General features: G+C 41.2%; 1 protein-coding gene across 3 annotated transcripts in view; it reads left to right on the forward strand.

The window, feature by feature from the left end:
* The window catches only part of LOC136430939 (gamma-aminobutyric acid type B receptor subunit 1-like), a 55,253-nt gene that overhangs the window by 30,479 nt on the left and 1,764 nt on the right, over nucleotides 1–23,010 (forward strand). For all 3 annotated transcript variants that reach the window (XM_066422036.1, XM_066422035.1, XM_066422037.1), the window contains 15 exons: nucleotides 5,995–6,129; nucleotides 7,982–8,152; nucleotides 9,712–9,822; nucleotides 13,392–13,457; nucleotides 14,154–14,348; nucleotides 14,593–14,841; nucleotides 15,225–15,288; nucleotides 15,605–15,688; nucleotides 17,603–17,753; nucleotides 18,397–18,529; nucleotides 19,410–19,517; nucleotides 19,797–19,919; nucleotides 21,043–21,142; nucleotides 22,179–22,417; nucleotides 22,698–22,853. In XM_066422036.1, coding sequence (XP_066278133.1) covers nucleotides 5,995–6,129; nucleotides 7,982–8,152; nucleotides 9,712–9,822; nucleotides 13,392–13,457; nucleotides 14,154–14,348; nucleotides 14,593–14,841; nucleotides 15,225–15,288; nucleotides 15,605–15,688; nucleotides 17,603–17,753; nucleotides 18,397–18,529; nucleotides 19,410–19,517; nucleotides 19,797–19,919; nucleotides 21,043–21,142; nucleotides 22,179–22,417; nucleotides 22,698–22,853 — 2,085 coding nt within the window. The remainder of the gene's footprint in view (nucleotides 1–5,994; nucleotides 6,130–7,981; nucleotides 8,153–9,711; nucleotides 9,823–13,391; nucleotides 13,458–14,153; nucleotides 14,349–14,592; nucleotides 14,842–15,224; nucleotides 15,289–15,604; nucleotides 15,689–17,602; nucleotides 17,754–18,396; nucleotides 18,530–19,409; nucleotides 19,518–19,796; nucleotides 19,920–21,042; nucleotides 21,143–22,178; nucleotides 22,418–22,697; nucleotides 22,854–23,010) is intronic.

The following is a 23,010-nucleotide window of genomic DNA, read 5'->3' on the forward strand; positions in this document are numbered from 1 at the left end:
TGGCGAAGATAAAGTGTTCGTGGAACTCTAGTTCTCCATGTTAACGATCCGCAGAAGCATATTACCGGCGCACCTTTACGATGTACCAATGTTACATGATTCAGACTAAATGTGTAACATGAAACCAGTCGATATTCTCCGGGTCCCTTAATGACATTTCGCCCAGCAGGACGTCCTACACGCTAGGCCACAGTCTCCAATGGCCTGGCGAGATCTCTGAGGAAATCACTTTACAGCGTCAGTGTCAGTTGTGATGGAGCCAGAGTTCACTTAACGCACGGCTGTATCGGGAAACTTAAATTATTGATCTGAATGTAACGCATTATAGTAAACACAGACATAGGTCTGCTCTTCCTGGCCAGATTACCACGTAATTCTCATGCGGCCCAACGACATACCCATAACAGCCTGTATGACGGAGCGGTGTTGTCAGTGCGCGTTTTTCAGAACAGTTTCAACGACCCGGAGTCTAGTTTTGAGTAAGATGCCTAGCTGGGATTACAGTTAAACGTGAATTACAGTATGAGGCGGCAGTATGCAAATGTAGTCTATCTCATGTACTGTGCGTAGAGTGGTTTATTGACCAATACAGCATTTTCCGTCGAGTTATAAATGATTTAGCTGGTCGTGGAGAAGGGATGAAACAGTATGAATGTAGTTCACTATTAGTGTGTAAGTCTGTCAAGTTTCATGTCTAAAGGCATAAATAATTGAATAAACGTTACAATAATGACCTGTTACGAAAGCAAATAAAAGCACAGAGAAAAATTGGTCCAGGGGGATTTCACTTAGGAATGTACCGTAGAAAGGCCAGCGCAATCGCTTATCAGATCTTGTTGAAGATTTGGGTTGAGTTAGGATGGGACTAGCGGTCTATTTTTAGTTAGTATTATTGACGTCTGTACTTATCAACAACGTTTCTAATCAGTTGTAAGTTCAAATGTTGGTGCAAAATTCTTATAGCATTTCGAAATTCTACATTCTAACAAATATAAATAACTTGTATGGATGAATATGTATAACCTTCATTTTACGATAGGATTTTACGGTGAGCCGCGATTACGTATGCACTGCCACGCAGACCGTTACAGATCTATGGCGACTTATGAAGCAAGTCGTGAAAGTAGCTCCTTCGAATAGTAATCGTTTTACCGTTGTACACTTGTCAACGTCCGGCCTGAGATTTTACCTATTGTACGTATTCATCGTGGGAACTCCTTTGCCGTGTTTTAATGGAATTTTCCCAGAAGAAAATCTTCTGATATTGGGCGTGCGGGCAGAGTAAATTGGACTTTTATGGCTTTTCAGTGGCATGTGGCTATAATCACTACGGTTTGCTCCGAGTCGGTTCTCTGTCATAAGGTTTTATTAGACTTTTCCCGCCTAGAACAGAAAGACACCCGATGGGAATTTTGATGAAGGGAACCCACAAAGTTATAGCAGGTGTGCATTTATCAGCCATTTCCATCTTCTTTTAAGTCGTGACAACAAGCATAGATCGAGGAAGGCCAATGTCAATGACCTCAAATAGCAAACCATTGAGTTAAAACACATCGTTCATAGACATACGTTTCCGTATTAGGAACGCTCACGTTAAGGGAGTCCTAAACACCAGAAGGAGGAGTTATTTTCCAATAGATATTAATAATTTTAGGAAGTAAAAATGAATACTTATTACAGTATACGATAAAGTACCCACTAGTCCCGTGCGCATTAAAAAGCATCGAGTATTGTACTAAATTCCCCAGGTGATCCTCTATTTTCTGATTAATCAAATTAAACAACCTCAGCCTATGCCTGAATACGATGTACCTGACAAGGCCTGACAAAAGTTAGGTTACACAAAGAATGTCAGGGGGGGGTAAGAAAAACTTGTCTTGTCATGTGTTCCTTTATATCTTATTAACAACTGGCCTTCTTATTGTGATCACACCTGCAGTGTATTAAAATTCCTTCCGGTCCACCCCCCTCATTCATGCCAAAAATATTCACGATGAAGGAAGTGAGTATACGTATAGGGAATACATGGGTAGTGTCTGAACGGATTTAGTGAGTTACATATTTTTTACAAAACACACCTTGTGTAATTCACCACAAGCGGAATTATGTAAAATGTCGGCTGGTCAATGTATTCATTGATACATAATCTAGTGGAAAATAACACTCCATTCTAGAGTTTAGGACTCCTTTAATGTGCCTATCTTCTTGTTTCTTTCTCCAGCTTCACTCAACACTACCATATCATTTACGACTTGATGTGCTAAGGTGATCTAATACAGATTATGTGTAATGTACAGGCTAACAGGGGCTAACACTAAACCACAGATGACATATTTGCAAGAAAAAATAATCACCTTGAAGCCACTCTGGTGCAAAGTGGACTATTTGACCAGGATAAGACAACGATATATGCGATGAACACCTCAGAATCGATTTTTTTGTGAAATAGGTCAGAAAGACGCACTCCACCGACATTAGGTTTCTATTAAACTTAATGTATAGCTATGTGCCTCACCGACGGCCAGTTCATCAGAGGGGAGCATTGATTGTCCGTTAGAGGGGCTGGGTGGAAAGGCGAGTGAAAATAGTTATCGCGTGTTATATAGATGGAGCCTCGGAAAGACACAAAATCAATCTGGTATTACAGATAGCTTGGGCAATGCGAATACATATGTGTTGGAATTTATCCGCAACTCCTACAAAATGTGAAACGTTGAAATGTATTACCAGTTTCATTGCTGTCTGTAGCCAGTGTGTTCTAGAAAGAAATATAGTAGCTTCATAGAAAACTTATTACCAGCGTCCATTTGTGTTCCCATTAGAAGAGGTGGGGAATTAAAGAAGTTTATCTTGATCAGCCCTCAAACCTGTCCAAGTTTCGGACCTGCCACCTGAAGAGAGACGTGTGACTTATCTAAATGTGGAACGTAGGACCAAGACTTATATTATAGTTTCTACCTTAAAACTATCAGCATAGTTGATGCATTTTAGATGTCTGAATTGTCTGAATTCAGATGGGATGAAATATGTTAAGTTTTCTGTTAAGGACATAATAGTGAAAACATCGGTATAGAATACGCTTTGTAGGACAAAACACGTATTTGATAGGGCTAGCCTGTTTAAATCGTGTTATTTCGAATATTTCTGCCTTATCCATGAATAAAAATTCTTTCCGACCTGCGCTGATTCATATTTCCCAAGAGCGCCACTCTGTTCCATTAAAGTTTAACGTAGCCCGTCAAGTTACACAAGAGCAAGTCGTAATTGGATTGTCTTCAACTTTCACCTCTGTGCAAGGAAACGCGTCAATAAAATGTAGATTGATGACTTTCTTTTATCAGAAGGTCTGAACTTTCGTCTCCTGAACTTCTCTAATCATTCATCATTGTGAAGATAGGATCTTTATCCCTTTTATGGTATAGCATTTTCCTTACACGTTATAAACATCAATATCTTAGGTTGGAATGGATATTGGAATTGAATGTTGGTATGTGTTAGAAACGGCAACCGGAATATGCAAACGAAGCAGTCCTAGATCCTACAGCCGTTGAGGCTTTGCCACGGGCTAATAACGTTTACCTCAGATCGACCAATATCAAATACGCAAGCTCTGCCTTCGGATGAAGGCATAGTATTTCACTGGAGAGGTATCTGAAGACCTTTAGCCCGTAATGCGGTCTAAATTGCTTTCAAAAAGTCTATTTGAGATATGATACTGACTCTGTGAGATTCATCATATACTAACATATCATCATAGCTGTAAAGTCTCGTAAGACTGATGAAAGCCCCTTGAAGTAATAAAAATAAGTTTTTTGAATCTTTTCATGAATCAACAAGAGAAAGTACATACACAGGACTAGTGGTGCGGATCGGTCTGGCCGGACCGGTTCCGGACTTGTAAAACGTTTAGGTTCAAGTCCAAAAAAACCTAAACGTCTGGAAACAAGTCCGGACTTGAAAAAAATTTCTCTCACTCATACACTCCTTTTTGTTTTAAACCATCTTAAACCTTCCATAAATCGTGAAATTTGCACTAGAAAAATATTGAAACATTGCTGTTTTTGTGTTTATAACTGAACTTTTGTGTTAATTACTGACTGTATATAATTCCGTATATATAGTTTTCAAATTACATGTAAAATATCTGCCAATATGCAATTTTACATGTAACACAAAAAAATATTCCAAAATTATTGTTCAGGTCCGGACTTTCAAGTCCCGACCTGAACCTAAACCTCTGGACTCGAGTCCGAACCTAAACCTAAACTCGGGTTTAGATCCACACCACTACACAGGACACAGAGGTGGTGCACAAGCAGCGAACAAGACCTGGGAAATGAACATGGAAAATGACAATAACAAAAAGTACACGAAATTTGGGTTGGGTAGTCCAGGATGGAATATCAAGTTTAAAGCAGTGTCATATTTGTAATTGTAAATGTTATATAAATCAATAAGATTTTTAAAAAGCGTCTGGTTTCTACAATGTATGTTGGGGTTAAAACTTATTTTTGTTGGTCTCTTGGGACAAGAATGGTAAACACGGGCTTGTTCAGTTAGATTGTTCAAATCACGGATTACGCCTACTCGGTTCTGTAGATGGGTGAGAAGGTATACTCTTTGATAGAAAATGTGCAATGTTTTCGCATCGACACCCGCAGATACAGGCTAAACTTTAGACAAGAGTACCTGTCAATAAACTGTGGTTTAAATTGCAAGTGCGGATATGAAGACGTGTGAAAAGGGCACATTTGTACCGGGGACCATGACTGACATATGTATTAAGGGAGAGGCGTACTGATTTGAGTACCAAGTGTTGTTTTCTAACAATGAAAGGTTCAGTGGTCAAACAATTACATGATGTGTTGCATAAGGAACATATCAAAGGACCTTTGGTATCAAGCTGTGGCGCAAAGCGGTATCTGTAGATTTTGTTTGTTGCGAAGATCGTAAGAAGTAGGAATTAAACGTGGGGAGTAATCAAATCTTTAAGATACTGTCGGGTGTGGCCGTGAACAGTTGGGAATCGTACATCCATAATGTCAGCGTACTCGAAGAGAGCACGAGTAGAGGATTTATGAATTACGTCGAGTCCTGTTCATGGTAATTTGACATTTAAGTAAAAATCTAGTTTGTTAAATGTGGCCACTCGCTTGGAGACTATAGCAATCATGTCTGGAATTTGAGTTTCTCAAGACAGGGTGGACATAGGAGGAAAAATTGCCATGTGCTTATGGGCTTTTACAGATTTAATGACACAATTATCAAGGAGAAGGGGAGGATGATGGAGGGGAGGTGATTTCTTTGAGAAACACATTTTGTTCAAGTCTTTGAGGGGTCAAGTTTCACGAGTTATTTTGAAGACCAAGATGATATCTTCCTAAGATCAGTATTGACAGCATCGATCAGCTGTGAGGTTGGCAGTGTCCATTATGCCCAAAAGGGACACTCCAGATTATTGAATTCGATGTGATTTCTCCCATAACAGCATCATACAATAAGACCTCTCGTCCCAACTGGCTGAGTGATACATGTGGATCAATGCCAACTACATGTTGCATGGAAGACAATGGCAGATGATGGAAACTGTCTAATATTATGCGCTAGACGTATGAATAAGGCAGTGAGCCGCATCGTGGGTAATATGTCGAAGGTGAAGGCCCCTAACTTGTAAACAGTTCTTGTTCATGCTTTATGTTATGTCTAGACGTGTTTTATTCATGTCTCAGTCTTTGATATATTACCCACATAATGCATCTAATCCATGAACAGGTTTATTGATTGCATAGCTATCATTATGATAAAAGTTATGATTTCACAGAACGAACAGTTGTACTGTGCATTCACGTGATGATATGCTCAGTTGCACTGTAGTCATGATATGAATAAATGTCACAAATCAATGATTTCTTAATCCAATTTTTATCATCTCTGAAGCCATAATCTGCGATGAAGTCCACAAAAAGATGTTGACTCGCTGTTCTGTGTCCGCAGGGTGGCCGTGCCGTTGCCGTGTATCACCTCATCATCACGATGTTCCACGAGCCCACGATGATCATGGTGCTGGGACCAGGTGGCGCGGTGGTGGATCTCATCGCAGAGACTGCGCCTATCTTCAACCTCATCCAGGTCAGAGCTCACGCATCCTGCAGGAGAAATAGCACATCAAGCGCATAATCCTATCCGGTCGTTACGTCTGATTGTAAGAACGAGAAAACCCTCTGAAGTGCATCTGAGACGTCATATCTCAGCATTTCTTTTCTATTTTCATTTCGCCGAATCAAAAGATCGAAGCTTCTGAATGCATGGCTCCTGATCCTATGAAAGGAAATGCCTAAATACAATGGCATTGCCTCGCGCCTATGAGTCTCACACATATTGGCTTCCTGTCGACTGTGTAATACAAGAAGCGATGGTGCATCGACAGCGTTTATCCATGATGGATGATTCTATTAGATACAGTTACTTTACTTGTAGCTTCCTAAGAGGATACCGCTCATGAAGCCTTGGTTTGCACCTGTGTACATGGCAATATCAATCTTTCCTCACTTCAATCAATCTTTCATATGGAGTTTCGTTAGGAGAGGGGTCGTTATTACGACTCCGAATGGAGCTACAACAAAAGAAGTTTGTTTCATCTTGATATTACTCTCCGGACTTGGAGTTCCCGTTTATGAGAATTGGAATGTCAAAGGTAATGTATGACCTATTGGCCAGGCTACAAGACACGTCTATGCAACGCCATGATATGATTAGATGGCAGAATTCTAGACAGTAACTAAGCTCGACAAGAGAATGTTGCAGTGAGATAACGACGTTGGCTTTAACGATTCAAGACATGATTGTGTGATAGCAAACCGTTTCCTTGATATCGGCAGCCGTGAGCAGAAGATCCAATTGCGACAGCCTTCACAAATTAAAGTATTAGTTCCTGTTCCAAAATGTTCCGGCTATTCCTGTTCCCAGTGACTGCATAGAAATCATAGTTATATACCAGCGTGAACATAATAAGTTAACCATGTTTGCTAATCAGGTACTAAATGCAGTTTTATTGTGTCATCAAAACACCAAATACAGACGTAAAAGAACGTACCACAATGTCAAAATGTTAAACAGAATAGACTCCAGACCCTTCCCGGTTCGAATGTTATCTTCGGGGTTCATTACTTCTTCTTCGTCGTCCGCGTGCCACAACTCATTAGGTTGAGGGCTCAGGCACGGGGGTAAGGGTTGTGGCTGGCTGGTGGCATTACTCTGATGGCCTTGCGCACTTCGGCTATAAACGTATGGAGAAGCAATATACTAAAAAGCTTATGTGAAAATTCAGCAAAACTAACTATCCTCAGGCTGTAGATTTCCGGCGAAATGTTAAGAAATGGAATCGACGGGTAAAAAAGACACTCTGCTCTATTACTCATGCCCATAATCCTAGCTACGGTGCTGACGCATGGGAGTGCAGCAGGCTACAGTTATTCCCTTTTAGCTGAATACGCGTAAATTGAAATTCCAGGGAAAACCATTTACTACAGTGCGCGTACGTGCGGGTTGACACATTGGATCGACCTAAATAGCTAGCCTCGCACAAGAAGTATGGACTATCAACACTACAAAATCATTCAAGAGACAGACATCTTTCTACGATGCTAGTCTAAACAAAAGTAGTCAAACACAAACAGAAAGTTTATAAGCTGCGTAATAAACAATCTGAACTTCTGGTACGACCTACACGTTACACAAAGGATTGAGAAATGCCAATAGGGCAAAATAACATCAACTCAAGGGACTTAACCATTGGGGGTGACCTTATATAGCACAGCTGATTTGTTATCACTGAGCGATACTGCCTGCCTCTCTCCTGTTCCCTGTTCACCGTCCCTCTCCTGAGGCGCTGGAGTGTACTACAGGGGTACTCAGGCGATATTGGGGTCAGCGCGAAGCCAATATTTAGTCCAATTTAGATCACATTTCTATTGTTTTCCAGCTCACGTACTCAACGTACTCGCCTGCTCTGTCGGACAGGAAGACGTACCCATTCCTGTTCAAAACGATACAGACTGACAATGTGCACAACCCGGCCAGAGTCGCGCTGCTGCAGCACTTCGGCTGGGATAAGGTCGCTACGATTCAGGACACCGATGATCGATTTACAACGGTACGGTTCATTTGACATCAGAGTACATGTAAGGAAGTACACCCCATTATTTAGATAATAAATAATCCAGCAAAATCAATGCCTTATTTTCATAATGACTTTGAAAACACCATAGTTAATTTATGATGATAGATGAAAGAGTCGTACACATCTGGTAATGGATATCGTCTGGAATATATGTTATGCACATAATGATGCAATTTGCTTAGTAATAGTGGTTGACAGGGTAGGTGTGAGGTCGTAGAACTCTAGTTTTCTATCGGAACTAGATCTGGCATTAGCTTGAATGAGCTGAACTTTAATCTCTTTCGGGACAAAGGAAAGTAGATTTTCATTACCAAGGAGCGGAATCATTACATAATCCCCCATTTCAGTCGAGGTGATAACAAATTTTACTTGACAGGGACTTTAATCAAGCCACAGAAACCGGAAGACCTGTGCCTTTTATTGGGATAAGCCTGTGAATAACCTTTTACTCTTTCACGTTAACTACCTAAGCCGAATCTGAGGTGCGCTGCATAACGGCCTCATCGATTAGATCAACAGTGAAGAATACAGACAGGGGATTTATTACTTGTACCGAGCACTACACACAATTGCATCCGATTAGAAGTATTGACCGTGTTCCCAAAGTCGTTCACTTCACTATAATACCTTTCGTTCTGTGAAAATCCATCACATCGCCGTACAAGTCGTTCCTTGATTGCAGAATCACTCAAGCACCTACAAAATCGGCTGTCAAGAATGCCTACATATTATGTACCGTAGGGAGGGAAATGTATTGTGACGTGTCTAGATAACTCATTTTTCTTCTGCCATTCCGTTGTTATCATTGTTGGGCAAAATGGCTTAAAGGTTCTTTAGTTGCACCTGCATACACAAACTGTTGAAGAATTCATCAGCTTTTAGAATCTTTAGTGGCTTTCTTTGGTACCGGAAAAGGAACAGTGACTGTCTGTATTTCTGTTTTAAATGTGCTATGTTCATGATGTTGACTGGTTGATACCTTTTTAAGAAGACACTTAAACAATTTTGGGCCGCCTCTCACCATTTTGGAACTGTAGTTGTGTTCTTTCTACTACTGGTGGCGTTGGTACAAGATTACCCAGTCTATGATAAGTTGATACGGTACAAACTGCGATGTCAGTCTAATGGTCACGCTGCCAGAGGAAATAGTCAAAACGAATGTTCTTTTATTTTGCTTTTCGAAGGAAAGTTTTCTACTGTACTTTTTTTTACCCAGGATGCTCTATGTTCACACTTTCTTTACGTGACAAGAATCTGTATATGACGCATTCTATCTTGATGGTGGTGACTCTACCTGATTTTTCTTTGGCATTTGTGAATTGGTTTCCCTTTTGATGTACGTGTTAATCCCTTTTCGTGCCGAGATGTATCTTTATGGCAGACAATTTCCAATACTGTGATAGCTTCAAATTTCCTTTGCTTCTTAACAACCGTTTATGTCTCGTCTAACCAACAACATGTCGATATTTACGGCACTTTGAGTCTTACCTTAATGACCAGGAGTGATATTAACTGTTGCCCTTTCCCAACAGATAGCGTCCAATTTGAATGAGTTGCTCGGAGAGGCGAACATCACCGTCCAGGCCTCGGGAGGATTCGGCAAAGATGTAACAACCCAACTTAGTCAGCTGGAGAACCTCAAGGTATCGGAAATATGGCCTTACCGCATGCCCTCACCTGATTTATTGTGAATTGCATAGATGTTGTTTGTGTTCTATCAAGGACGCATCTATATCAATTTGATATTGTCGTGATTTGTATGATTGCACAAGAGCTACATGCATATCTTACTGTTAAAAATGATTCAGTACAATAGCATATCCAGCGACAGAGTATTCCCAATTAAAGTGATGGAAGGGTATCTCAGTCGGTGCTGGTATGAACAGTTGGTGCAGTGAGCTAACGAGCAAGATACTAGTAGTACGATAACAAAAGCCTTTTTATACCATGGAAAATCCTTGGGCATAGATAAGATAGACGCATATCTTTTTAAGACAGAAAATTGTGAAATTCATAGCACTTGAGTGATGCCATTCATGATATTGACAAATTGCAGCGTTCTTGCAGATTTATTGGTATTAAGAATTTGTTTTGTTTAAAACTCAGAAAAAAGGGCAAATTTCTTCACGTGGAAGTAACTTGTTCTAATGTAATATGTTTTATTACCCTGAGTTCATAACAGATAATCCTAGAACGTGTCGGCTTTGGGGGTCGGCATATCATTTTGTTGGATCGCTGCTTTCGATGATGGTCTAAATTAGTGAGCATTTACAGTGTGATTACTCCAAAATTGATTGTGTAATTTGATGTACATTGATACAGGTTACTTAATGCCCACTATATACCCCAAAGTAATTTCCTGTATCTCGTGGATTTTGTACTGATGAGTTGCAGAGCTCGAGGAACGACTGGGGTGGGTGGGGGCAACGCAGCAGCGTAATGTAGTGCGTGGATTGGTTGGTAGTGTCTCAGCTTCCGATCAAATTAGATAAGACCTTGGATAGAACGTGCAGTAAAAATTGGTATTAGTATCACGTGAGGTCCCAAAGAAACAGCTCATCTTACCGCATTATTCTCCAATACAGCACTTGCACACTACATTTTACTGACCTTGCTACTATCTTGTCATCAAAGCGGCTAGGCAATCTGATAACACACGTAATGTATATTACATACTTCCTTGTTGTAAAACAGTCATAAAAGACCGGAAATTAAATTTCTCGATTCATTCTAGATCTTTGGTGCTCCTCCAGCAGAATGTGCCTGCTGAATTAGTCTAAGTTATTGCATGTAGAGTCTAGTACTACATTAGCTAACAGTAGTAGTCTTAATGTACTTGGCACGACCGTACGTGTCTTCTCCAGGGAACTCACAGACTCAAACATCGAGACGATAAGTAGAACTTGGGAATAAACTATGTCAGTTTAGATTCTTGCTATCCCCTTGGTAAAGCGTTATTACCTCGGGCCGCACTAGATGTCACGTTGATGTCTGTTTAATCTTATTAAGTAAACGGATCGACGTGGCAAACGTAAGCCATTATTAGTATGCAATCTTGATAAATATGTGTGGCGGTGTATTGGGGGATTAGTTTCTACCTGATAAATGGTGCATTTCATTTACAAAGTGAAGGTCTTCTGTTGCACTTTGCAAGAATGAAATGATGCTCTATGCAATAGAATAGGGCAAAGAGGTTATTTTAAAGCTTTTTGCTGGTGCTTTAGTACCATGTCCGGCTTTTACAGTTATGTATTCTAGACAACTATGTCTATATTGATTAGATTAAGATGACGTCTGCTATCTAGTTGGGAGGCTCAACTGGAAAATTTCCTGTATCGTCGAATTTTAAAGATGAGTTTGGCTCGGTCGTCAGTTAAGATCTTTCCGACGCTCTATTTCGTCTAGAAATAATCTCTTCTGGTACATTTGAAATTTTCTAAGTCGAGCTTCCTTGGCTTTCCCTTCGCAGTGCAACAGCCTTCAAAACAAGAAAAGCAGCAGGGACAATAAAACGTCATTTCAATAAATAGCGCTCGTGTAGTATTCGTCGCAGGCACCATGATAACTAATTGCTAACTTTTCCCTTACATGAAATATCTCGCAAAACACATCGGATGAGTAAGACGAATACCCAACGACAGATACTGTGGATGCCTGGGGCTTTAGGTGGTAATGGAATTCGGTAAACTCCTATACATACATACCGACGAGGATTGTAACTGTAAAAGGGTTATCGGTCACTGGTATCGCGGAAAAAGGAGGTGTCATTTTGGACAGAGGTCCGCAACCATTTCGATCGCCGATATTTCTGCCATGAATACAGATAACACAGTACAATGCGCCCTTTCAGGAGAGGCGTGCAGCGACGGGGATAGGAATTCATTCACATTGAAATATTTCAACACATTCTGACACGAAGCCAATGTGACCGTGTTTAGATAACTGTAAAGATGAGGATGGGGATGTACAGTGACAGGGGATAAGAAGTATTGCTCACATATGATCTGGATCAGCAATGCAGCAGCCTTAAAAGATAAAGTATGGAGAGTCAACTATATTTTATAAATAGTCAAAGCTGTCTATCCGATAGAAATTTCTTAAACTTTCGCGACTGCAGCTGTAGATGAAAACCAAATAATGTGATTGCATACAAACGTGGCAAGTTGTTGAGCAGCTAGCTACACTTTCCTTTTCTGCCTCGTTGCTATTCTTAACACTATATATGTTGCCCATATACCGTGCCCATATCTGCGCGTGTTTAGCGAGGTTATGACACCAGAATCATTCTTTGAAATCACGATAAAAGTATGTCTATCAAAAGTTGCGTGCTATTGATTAGATCAAGGCAATTTTCTACCAGCCCGTGTGAGGATTTGTTGTGGATCAACTGAAACGGAATTGCGCCTCATCACTTTATGCGTTGAAGTGTGAGCGATCTGATAATGAGATTGGTCATTTTATTGACTATCGTCTTTTTTCGCTTCACGGCTTCTTCTGCGCCGTTTGTTTATATTGACGGCACGGCTGCTGTGCATCCGGAGCGTCCTAGCCCATGTTGAAAACAAAGCCAAGACATATACACGTCACATCGTATTTTTCCTCAGTGCTACATATCAGCAACGCATATGTATCTGTGTCTGTATTTATATAGCCGGTACAACCGCCATTAGGCGTAACACACCACACGGCGCGGCAGCAGCTGGTAATATTACACAGAACGGTCTGTTACACCTTGCTTTTGCATATCTGACTGCAACCGTTCTTTAAAGCTACTTAGTGAAGATGCTCCTACAGTACTTGATGACAACAAGTTCCATTCTACTATGGTTCTAACGCATCGGTGATATCAAAACCTTAAAGCTAGAAACTTCCATTATGAATGGCTCAAAGTTACTTCTCCGGGGGCCATGACGCATAAAGGTTTTCCCCTGCTGATTATGTCACTCTATTGCATGCTACGTTTGCGTTTAAAACATCTTGAATAATTCACGCCAAAAATAGTTACTCAAGCAACTAGTTAGAATTTTGAAACAGTCAGACGTTTCAGACAGCATCCGCTGTCTTTCGTCAGTGACTAACGAGAGGACTGGGAAACCAGATTTTATACAAAATTTTCGTTATCCACTAACTGTTTTTGGCGTGTCTTATTACCTGGATGTCTAATCTTCATCAACGTATCTTGACTAATTTGTTTTCCTTGTTCTGTTCTAAGGCCGTAGACGCGAGAATCGTGATTGCCTTGATGGCCCCGCAGCAGTGCCGAAAGTTGCTATGCTGGGTAAGTCTCGCTGTTCACACACTTCTAGTTTCTTATTTGTGAGCAAAAAACAACTGCAGCACATGCATGGGCAATGTCAAAAATGGTGATGAGCAGAGCTGGTGTATGGCATACATCGGACATTTTCCATTTGAAAATCATTGACTTTGAATCTGAATATCAATCAAGGTCACGTTTGAAACATTAAACCCTCGCATCAAGCCCAGCGGATTAAAAAAAAAACAGGTTAAAATGCATATGAGCTGTCAGAGTTGCTGACATGACACGCAGGTACTGAAAACTTCTACCAAAGGAAACATAGCGTCATCATTAGACAATTTAATTATATGTAAGTCCACTCATCTGCTCATTCACATATTGTGTTATGTTTATGTGCACATAAATGGATCTTCATCATCGCTACAGTGCACTACATAAGTAAACAATACATTATTAACTTTGTAAGTACCTGGACATTCTCGAATGTTATAAATGTTATTTCGTAACATCTAATGTTGTCAAATAGAAATGTATAATCCAATGTAGTTATGAATTTTAATCTTTCAACCAAGTATCCTATTTATTCTGTGTGTAACGTATTGAATGTATTTTTTCCGATGGTTAGCCCTTAGAAATAGCTGTCCGCTAGTTGGGCATGTAACAACATGTTCATGCTGAACCAATAAATAAATGTTCATCATCTGATTGAACTTCTAGGTGTACAATAACGGGATGTACGGTTCTCGGTACCTGTGGATATTCAACGGTGCCCTGAAGGAAAACTGGTGGAAACCGAGAAAGTCTGAGACGCTGGACTGCACGGCAGAGGAGATAGACCAGGCCATGGAGTACAGCATCTTCACAGAGCCGTCATTCTTCGCAGATGAAGGCGAACCAGGGATAGCCGGATATGTAAGCAATATCATTTCGAATCAAATGGCATACGAAGGCATAGACGCCATATTCCTGTGCAATACGCCGTCCAAAACGTAATGTCATTTACAAAAGATACATGGACAGAATTTACTCACTCTCACCGTTATACCTCTGCAAATGGCTACTTTCCGTAATCAGCTGGCAGCAAGCTGACTCTATCTTGTGATAAAACTGATGACTACAATTATACCGTTTTTATGGTTGTCCTTTCTACTACCAGTCGTCACCAAACCATTATTGGAAAGCACACGTGGACTACGCAAGATTGAACTACGGCGCGACGGAGGCCAAATCCACAGTCTTTGTACCCCTGGCGTTTGACGCAGTCTACGCCGCGGCGCTGGCCCTGAACGCGTCCGCCGCGGAGCTTCCCAGAGGGAGGGAGCTGGAGAACTGGTCCTACGAGGACAGCAGCATGAGGAGCGTGTTCTTCCGCAACATGCAGAAGACTAACTTCTTGGGGGTTTCGGTGCGTGCCGAAGTTTGCTGTGAATTATTTGCAATGTTTAATTTTTATTTCCTTATGACTGGATCACTTATCAACCTGAAACGAATTCATCGATAGTGTCTATGTACGTGATTTGCATATCTAATGAGACATTTCTGTTATTTCAGTGTTTTTCATAATTAATAGGACTTATGTAACGTATGTAATTTATGGCAGGTGGAACATTAACATATTCCAATTGTGCAAATAAGAGCCTAATTTGCAGTATTAACAGCCCTTGCGGGATTCCTCTCAGTCGAGATCATTAGAAGTAGATGCTAAAAGTGTATCACCTACAAATTTTCTGTACTTAATTTCGTTTTGCTGTGGACATTTTCTTGAAACCCGAATGTCTACAATTACAGGGCCCGGTCCGCTTTGACAAAACTGGTGACCGCCTGGGCCGCATCATCATTAAGCAGATACAAGGTGCGTAGGCGTGTGTTTGCTTTTTGCATGCTCTTCCCAACGCTGAAGGGTCGTGTACATGAAGTAGAAACGCTACAGGGCATGTGACATTTATTTACGAGAGGATAATGTGATGAATATTATTTCATTTTGAATAAATTCATCTACTAACTTAGGACGGGTAGATCAGATGGGAATAAAATCGATTGCTACATTACGTTCATCGAAGTAACCTGGTAAGTGGAAAATAATGGATATGCCGCTCTGTTCACACTTGTTGCAATATCTTACACGTCTGCATTTCTGTGATTTTGTTAAATAACATATATTTCCGTAGACGGCAAAGCTGTGGAGGTTGGAAAATTCCATGCGTATGAGAAGAAGATGATATGGAGCGACACAACGCCTCTAAGGTGGAAAGGTGAATGAAGCTTAGCGTTTTGTTCATCATTTTGAATGTTTTAGTTTTTTCACCATTTCTTTTTTCAGCGATTTGAGCAAACGGTGTGGTGCTCGTGTTTGATGGACATATTTCTCTGCTACTTGTTACGTCAACCAGCTCATCAACGTCATCAACGCCGCCTTCAGTTTGTTACATCAACTCCTAGCCATAGTCAATCAGAGTAATTGTCCTTTTGACACGTTTGGTAAATTGTCATACGCTTCAGGGCACTCGGCTACATTAATGTGAGAATACGCCGCGGATGCTGACACCTGTAGGCTGTAGCCGATACACGCCGATGGCCTAGGCGATGAAATCTATTCCATCACCTCGGACAGCGCGGTAATTGGAAGCGCGAAATTAGCTTTATCTATGGAAATCATCACTTCCTCTGTCAGGGATGTGCGAGCTGTGTCAGGCGGATTTTTCGAAGCCCATGGATTAGGGATGTAGACACATTAACCTCACGGTCACAGTCCGGATATGGAGTTATTTGCCTATCAGTCATTATACCCACTCTCAGAGTGCATTTTCTGGAGAGGGGTGACTTTCATACGTTCGACTACACCTTTGGGAAGACTCTATGACGCAGGAAAACTTAAAAAACTCAATGTTTATGTTGTTCGCGCCACAAGTCGTAAATCAATAATATGGTCGCTTTGCTATTACTGTCAATTTTATGGTGCTGCGATCATGATGGTAAAAACAATCATTATCCAGATAGACGTCGGTTACTTGTTTTACAGCTCATAGTTGATGGGCGGATGATAATGAAGAAATGAGTAGCTGTAGCACCCACCATGTGGCGGATAAAGGGAACAGCTTAACTATCAAATACTTAATGTTTAACGACCCTGCATGGGTACCATATGGTGCCCGCCAAGCACGGGCTGGGGAACCTCATGGGCTAACGTACATGCATATGGCAGTATGTCTTTTAACTTCCAACTTTTCCGATTCCCTGGTTATGTTCAGATTAAAGATCTGCATACACCGCAAAGCTGGAATGGACGCAATACACCTCGGTATGTCAAAACAAGAAGAGTATACCTTTTAGTGAGCGCTCCACGCGACATAAATTTCATTTGATCTTTGTGGATCGTGTAACCATCTTGAACTACTCATGTGTCTTCCATAAAATCGAGAATGGCTACCGGCACACTTATGGTTAATAAACAGGTGAGCTTTGACATTAGAAGTATTATTTTCTTCCCAAGTGGATTGTAAATTTATGGAGTTACGCAGCGAAGCGTTGAACTGCCAGGCTGGTCGGCGCCGGGAACATATGGCAGGATATATCAGCGAGTGCCAATCCAAAGGGATTTATTCTTGAGTGGACGTGCATATGCTGCATGTTAATTGTTAGTTGCATGTTAAAGTTCGTAAGTAAACGTATGGTACATCTCGTATTTCAAAGTTGGCTGTAACTTTCTTGTTTCAGCCATTTATCAATTAGAGTAGCTCGCTAACCCTTGACTTCAGTGGTGTGTGTACGAGATCTGAGACTTTGAGTGGTGATACACCACGGCCTCTGGCAGCATTAACTGTCAAGAGACCGCCCACGCACATGTGCGATATCAAGCAACTGCCAAGTTTCTTGTCTTTGGAGTCATGGTTGCCTTTCAGATACCTGAACATGATTCACCCAATTTCCTGTTCTTTCTACATCAAATACCATGCCACTCTTTGATGTGTGCGATTTATTGATGATTCTATCCCAATGATTTACATGTCATTTGTACTCATTCCCTACGAGATGGTGCTATACAGTCTAAAGTTTGATCAACTTTGACTTACATGGCGCTTTGATATGTTTTCCCCTTGCTTAACCACATATATCTGCCTTCTCCGTCTGCTAATGTTGTAAATGTACAATGTACCTATCGTTTTCAGGTGGACAGCCACCAGTAGACGAGGTACGAAAGATCACCCGGGAAATCCGCGTGTCTGACGGCCTGTTCTACACCATGGTCAGCTTGGCGGGCCTGGGCATGATCTTCTGCCTGCTGTTCCTGGCCTTCAATTTCAAATTTAGAGAAAAAAGGTTCGACAGTTTTTGTGATCTACTGTGTATCTAACTGTGTATCTTACTGTCCGTTATGAAAAAGAACACATTGTCGATTGGCGTTGTCACCTGCTGGTTATTGTGAATTGGATGACACCAATTTTACGATGCCAACTGGTTGATGTCAATTAGCTGATGTTGATTGGTTGATGTCAATCAGCTGGTGTCAATTGGCTGATGTTGATTGGTTGATGTCAATCAGTTGGTGTCAATTGGCTGATGTCGATTGGTAGATGTCAATTGGCTGATGTTGATTGGCTGATGTCAATTGGTTGATGTCAATCAGTTGGTGTCAATTGGCTGATGTTTATTGGTTTATGTCAACTGGTTGATGTCAATTGGTTGGTGTCAATTGGCTGATGTTAATTGGTTGATGTCAGTTGGTTGATATCAATTGGTTGATGTCAACTGGTTGATGTCAGTTGATTGATGTCAATTGGCTAATATCAATTGCCTGATGATGACTGCGTTTTTGTCACGAGGACATGATATTATATAGACACGGATACACATTCGTCTGCAGTATAGCCGAATATGTTTGCTAACTTCCATGGATCTCCATGACATGCGCGCGCAGGGTGGTGGCATCACTTTGAACTCTGTGTTCCTCCGTGTTCTGCAGAGTAATCAAGATGTCCTCCCCGCGGCTGAACAATGCCCTCATCCTGGGGTGCATATTTGCATACCTCGCCATCATCCTGTTTGGACTCACAGAGAACGTGGCAGAGTCAAACCAAGCGTTCTACATGTGTAAGGTACGTACGTACGGATACGTAACAATATCAGAGTCAAACCAAGCGTTCTACATGTGTAAGGTACGTACGTACGGATACGTAACAATATCAGAGTCAAACCAAGCGTTCTACATGTGTAAGGTACGTACGTACGGATACGTAACAATATCAGAGTCAAACCAAGCGTTCTACATGTGTAAGGTACGTACGTACGGATACGTAACAATATCAGAGTCAAACCAAGCGTTCTACGTGTGTAAGGTACGTACGTACGGATATGTAACAATATCAGAGTCAAACCAAGCGTTCTACATGTGCAAGGTATGCACGTACGGATACGTAACAATATCAGAGTCAAACCAAGCGTTCTACATGTTTAAGGTACGTACGTATGGATACGTAACAATATCAGAGTCAAACCAAGCGTTCTACATGTGTAAGGTACGTACGTACGGATATGTAACAATATCAGAGTCAAACCAAGCGTTCTACATGTGCAAGGTATGTACGTACGGATACGTAACAATTTCAGAGTCAAACCAAGCGTTCTACATGTGTAAGGTAAGTACGTACGGATACGTAACAATATCAGAGTCAAACCAAGCGTTCTACATGTGAAAGGTACGTACGTACGGATACGTAATGATATCTGGTTCCAGCAAACTTGATGTGAAATATAAACTTGATTTAAACACAGTCAATATTTACCTGTATCTATCACTGCGAGGTTTCAGCTTGTCAAGAGTTTTCTTTTACTCATACAGCCACCTCACAAAAGCAGAAAAAGATTATATTGTTAGGTATCATCAAATGAAGACTCTTTAGGGTGTACAACTTTTGAACTATACTTTGATAGTTAGATATGAATTTGCGTGTTAACTTTGTGTTTTCATCCGTCCAGGCTCGGGTGTGGATCATGGTGGTTGGTTTTACTCTGGCGTTTGGCAGCATGTTTAGCAAAACATGGCGTGTCTACGCTCTCTTCCGACACACCAAAGTCGAGAAAAAGGTACACATATACCATGTACCAACAACAACTATCAAACACCATACATCTAGGAAATATTATACAACACAGGACTGTGAAATATGCAGCTCAACGAATTCTATTCATATTGCTATATCGTCAAAATAATTTTCAAACTTACTTTGTCGATATAGCAATACGTATGAAATCTTTAAAATCTCCTTTAGTCTTCACAATTACAAACCTGTAGTCTTCTTTGTCTTATTCGGTTGAAGATTTTTTAACTTAAGGATTAAGATTGACATCCTACACCACACACAGGTGATCAAAGACTTCCACCTGTTCGCGATGGTGGGGAGTTTCCTGCTGATGGACGTGCTGTTCCTGATGCTGTGGGAGGTTCTGGACCCCATCACCGTGCGGCGAGAGAGCTTCCCACCCGAGGTAAGCAGGCCTTCCAACGAGAAACATCGCCCATTCAGACATATGGCGTCGATGATTAGATTTCCGTCCGTTGTTTTAGTGTCAGAGATTATCAAGATGATAGAAGACAGAAGCACTTTTCTGTTTCGTGGCGAAGACGATGTATCCTGACCCTCCAGCAACAAAGGACGAGCTACGGTTTAGATCATATTAACAGATTACTTTTGCTAAAGGGCATAAACAGTTGTGCAGAATGTCTCAGATTTTGTAATTTAGTGTCTGGATTCTACCAAACGAGATGGATTCTTTTCATATGTATCTTGAGGGTTGTTGAAGTATGTGGGCGGAGGAGAGGAAATTCTATCTACTAGTTTTCTGTGCAAAAACTGGTGTGAAGTGAAGGGATCAGTTTTAGGGAAAACGTGTAAGTATACAACTTGCTCTCGCACGGGAAAACGGTGATTGGAATTAGACACAGTGCGATAGGTATGTAAATGAAGGAGAAGGGAACGAAGAAGAAATGTACTCCATGCACTCAACAGAAGCAGATGTTTCCTCTTTGATGTAATATGTGATGTTGCTAAATTTGTGTTGCAAATTGGAGTGGTCTCAGCAGATGTTGTTCTTATCCGTTTGCTTTATTAAGAACAGTCACAATCATATCGACAGCACCTGTGCAACTATGGTTCACATAGGGAATTACAAAAAGCACAGATGGAACACAGATTGATCGTCTCAGGGAAGGTTTACTTTGCCGATGGCGGGGTTATCTATCACGTAATTCACACAACGCACATCGCGACTTAGAGCGAGGCAGAGACGCTCTGATTGGTAACGTCAATGAACCGGCCTCAGGGCGAGTTCATTAGAACCTGCAGGGTGCTTTAGGGAGGATTTCAAAAGATACCACTAAGCTGCTCATGAAGTTGCCAGCACTGCGCACAGACAACCATCTATGGATACAGCAGGCAAATGAAAGCAGTAAATATTTTTGTTTGTTTGTTTGCTTGTTTGTACTCAATAGTCGTGCTGCGTGTGGTAGTCCACTCCCATGTGTAACCTCCCCGTCTACATGTATGTATTATCAATGTTTTGATTAAAACGCCTCCCTCAGATGACTTTTGTTTCGTCACGCGATCTGCAGGAGGATCCAAACCGAAACGACGTTCTGTACCTCCCGGAGCTGAGGCGATGTGCCTCCGACTACCTGATGTACTGGCTTGGAATCATCTACGCATCAAAAGGTGATTCACCACGTACAAATTCCTTATGACTCAGCTTACTGTCCAAGGGTAGTGGTATTCATCATCCATTAAAACGGACATACATACATGTAGCAGCTACATGCTCTATATACCAATCAAAGGTTGAAGTTGTGAGAAAACATGACCATAAAACTTTGTATTCACACGTTTTACAACATTAAGTGTACTGACATTTCGCGGCAATCAGGGATGCTGCATTTGCCAACGCAATTCCCGCAAGTCTTCTTCGATATAAATCTTGAAACGTACGTAGCAACAACAAACCACAGTATTAAGGCGTGTTCTGGAACAAAGAAGAAGATGAATCAATGCCGATGAGAACTACAAACATTTTATGACATTTGATGTCTCGGTCTCTACAAAGACTGTTGCTTTAGGCCCTGGTAATTTGATACGTGCCACCGGCTTTGAAGATACGACAAACGATTAGGACAATTTACCGCAACATAGGCACCGCTGGGTACAGTTGCTACAAACGCAAAGCAGGAAACGAATAGCATGTACGAGAGGGACACTAGCTAGTACCTCAGTACATCGCGACATGCAACCTGAACTGCACAGTCTGGGTTGTGTTACTCACGATCACTTGTGTACAGGACATTTTATCTGAAACTTGTACATGTGTAATTAAAAGGTCATACAATGTGAATCGTTTTTAAGATGATAGTATTGTGATTTGAATGACACTTGCAGATGGTGTATATTGAACCTTGGTATACCTGGTCTGTATGTGACGTATATCCACGTACATTGTAGCCGGTATAACCACCCTTAGGCATATATAACACACTGGCTTCGAGGCACGCGGCGCGACAGCGGTTGGTTATATAACACTGGTCACACGTAACCTTTGCACATCTGACTGCAAGCGTTGTTTAAAGCTATCTGCATGTAGTGAGGATGCTCCTACTGTAACTGCCTAACTGTAATAAAGCATGCAAGTCTGGATGTTTCTTGTTAATGTTATTACAATAACAATGGGGTTTCTTCTGATCGCATTGCATCTCTTCATAAGGAATACTCATCTTGTTCGGCATCTTCCTGGCCTGGGAGACACGGAAGGTCCAGATCCCTGAGCTGAACGACTCCAAGCAGATCGGACTGTGCGTTTACAACGTGATGATCATGTCTGCTGTGGGCGTTCCCATCATCAACCTGCTGGACTCCCAGCAGCTCGACATCAGCTTCGCCGTGCTGTCCGTCTGCATCATCGTCTGCACGTCAACCACTCTGGCGCTGGTCTTCGTTCCCAAAGTGAGTCATATATCTACATGTGGCAATACATGGAATAAAACTGCTGTTAGATATCAAATCATATCGGATTTCACATTAAGTTTTTCCCCGATTTTTCTATATTCAGTATCATGTATATGTTATGTAACATTTGTCAATGTATACCGTTATTTCTGATAATTTCCAACTAACTGGGTATACATATAAAGGTAAATGACACGGTAGAACAACCACCAAAAGTTGGCATTACAATACAACTTTCAAAATGACTATCATTCTATCTTTTGTTACTTTCCTGTAGATTTGGCAGGGTCTGAGACATGGCTTTGAGATTCAGAGATCGGGCAAGTTTCTGACGAGAAAGGGGAGCTCCGGGACCGTCACTAACGCCTGCGATGACCACATCAGCTGCAAGAAGGAGATCATCCAGCTCAAGAACCAGATCAACGTTCTCAACGTATGTTTCAAACTTTAAAATCTATCAACTTTACATATAATATTCAGTTTCAAGAGTAGGCAATAACTCTAGCGCTATATGTACAATATCACACATCAATCATTTACATTTATATTATGATTCATGTTCAACTGTTACAAGATTGTTCTTATCTAAT

Source organism: Branchiostoma lanceolatum, chromosome 3 (genome assembly GCF_035083965.1).
Source record: "Branchiostoma lanceolatum isolate klBraLanc5 chromosome 3, klBraLanc5.hap2, whole genome shotgun sequence".
NCBI lineage: Eukaryota > Metazoa > Chordata > Leptocardii > Amphioxiformes > Branchiostomatidae > Branchiostoma > Branchiostoma lanceolatum.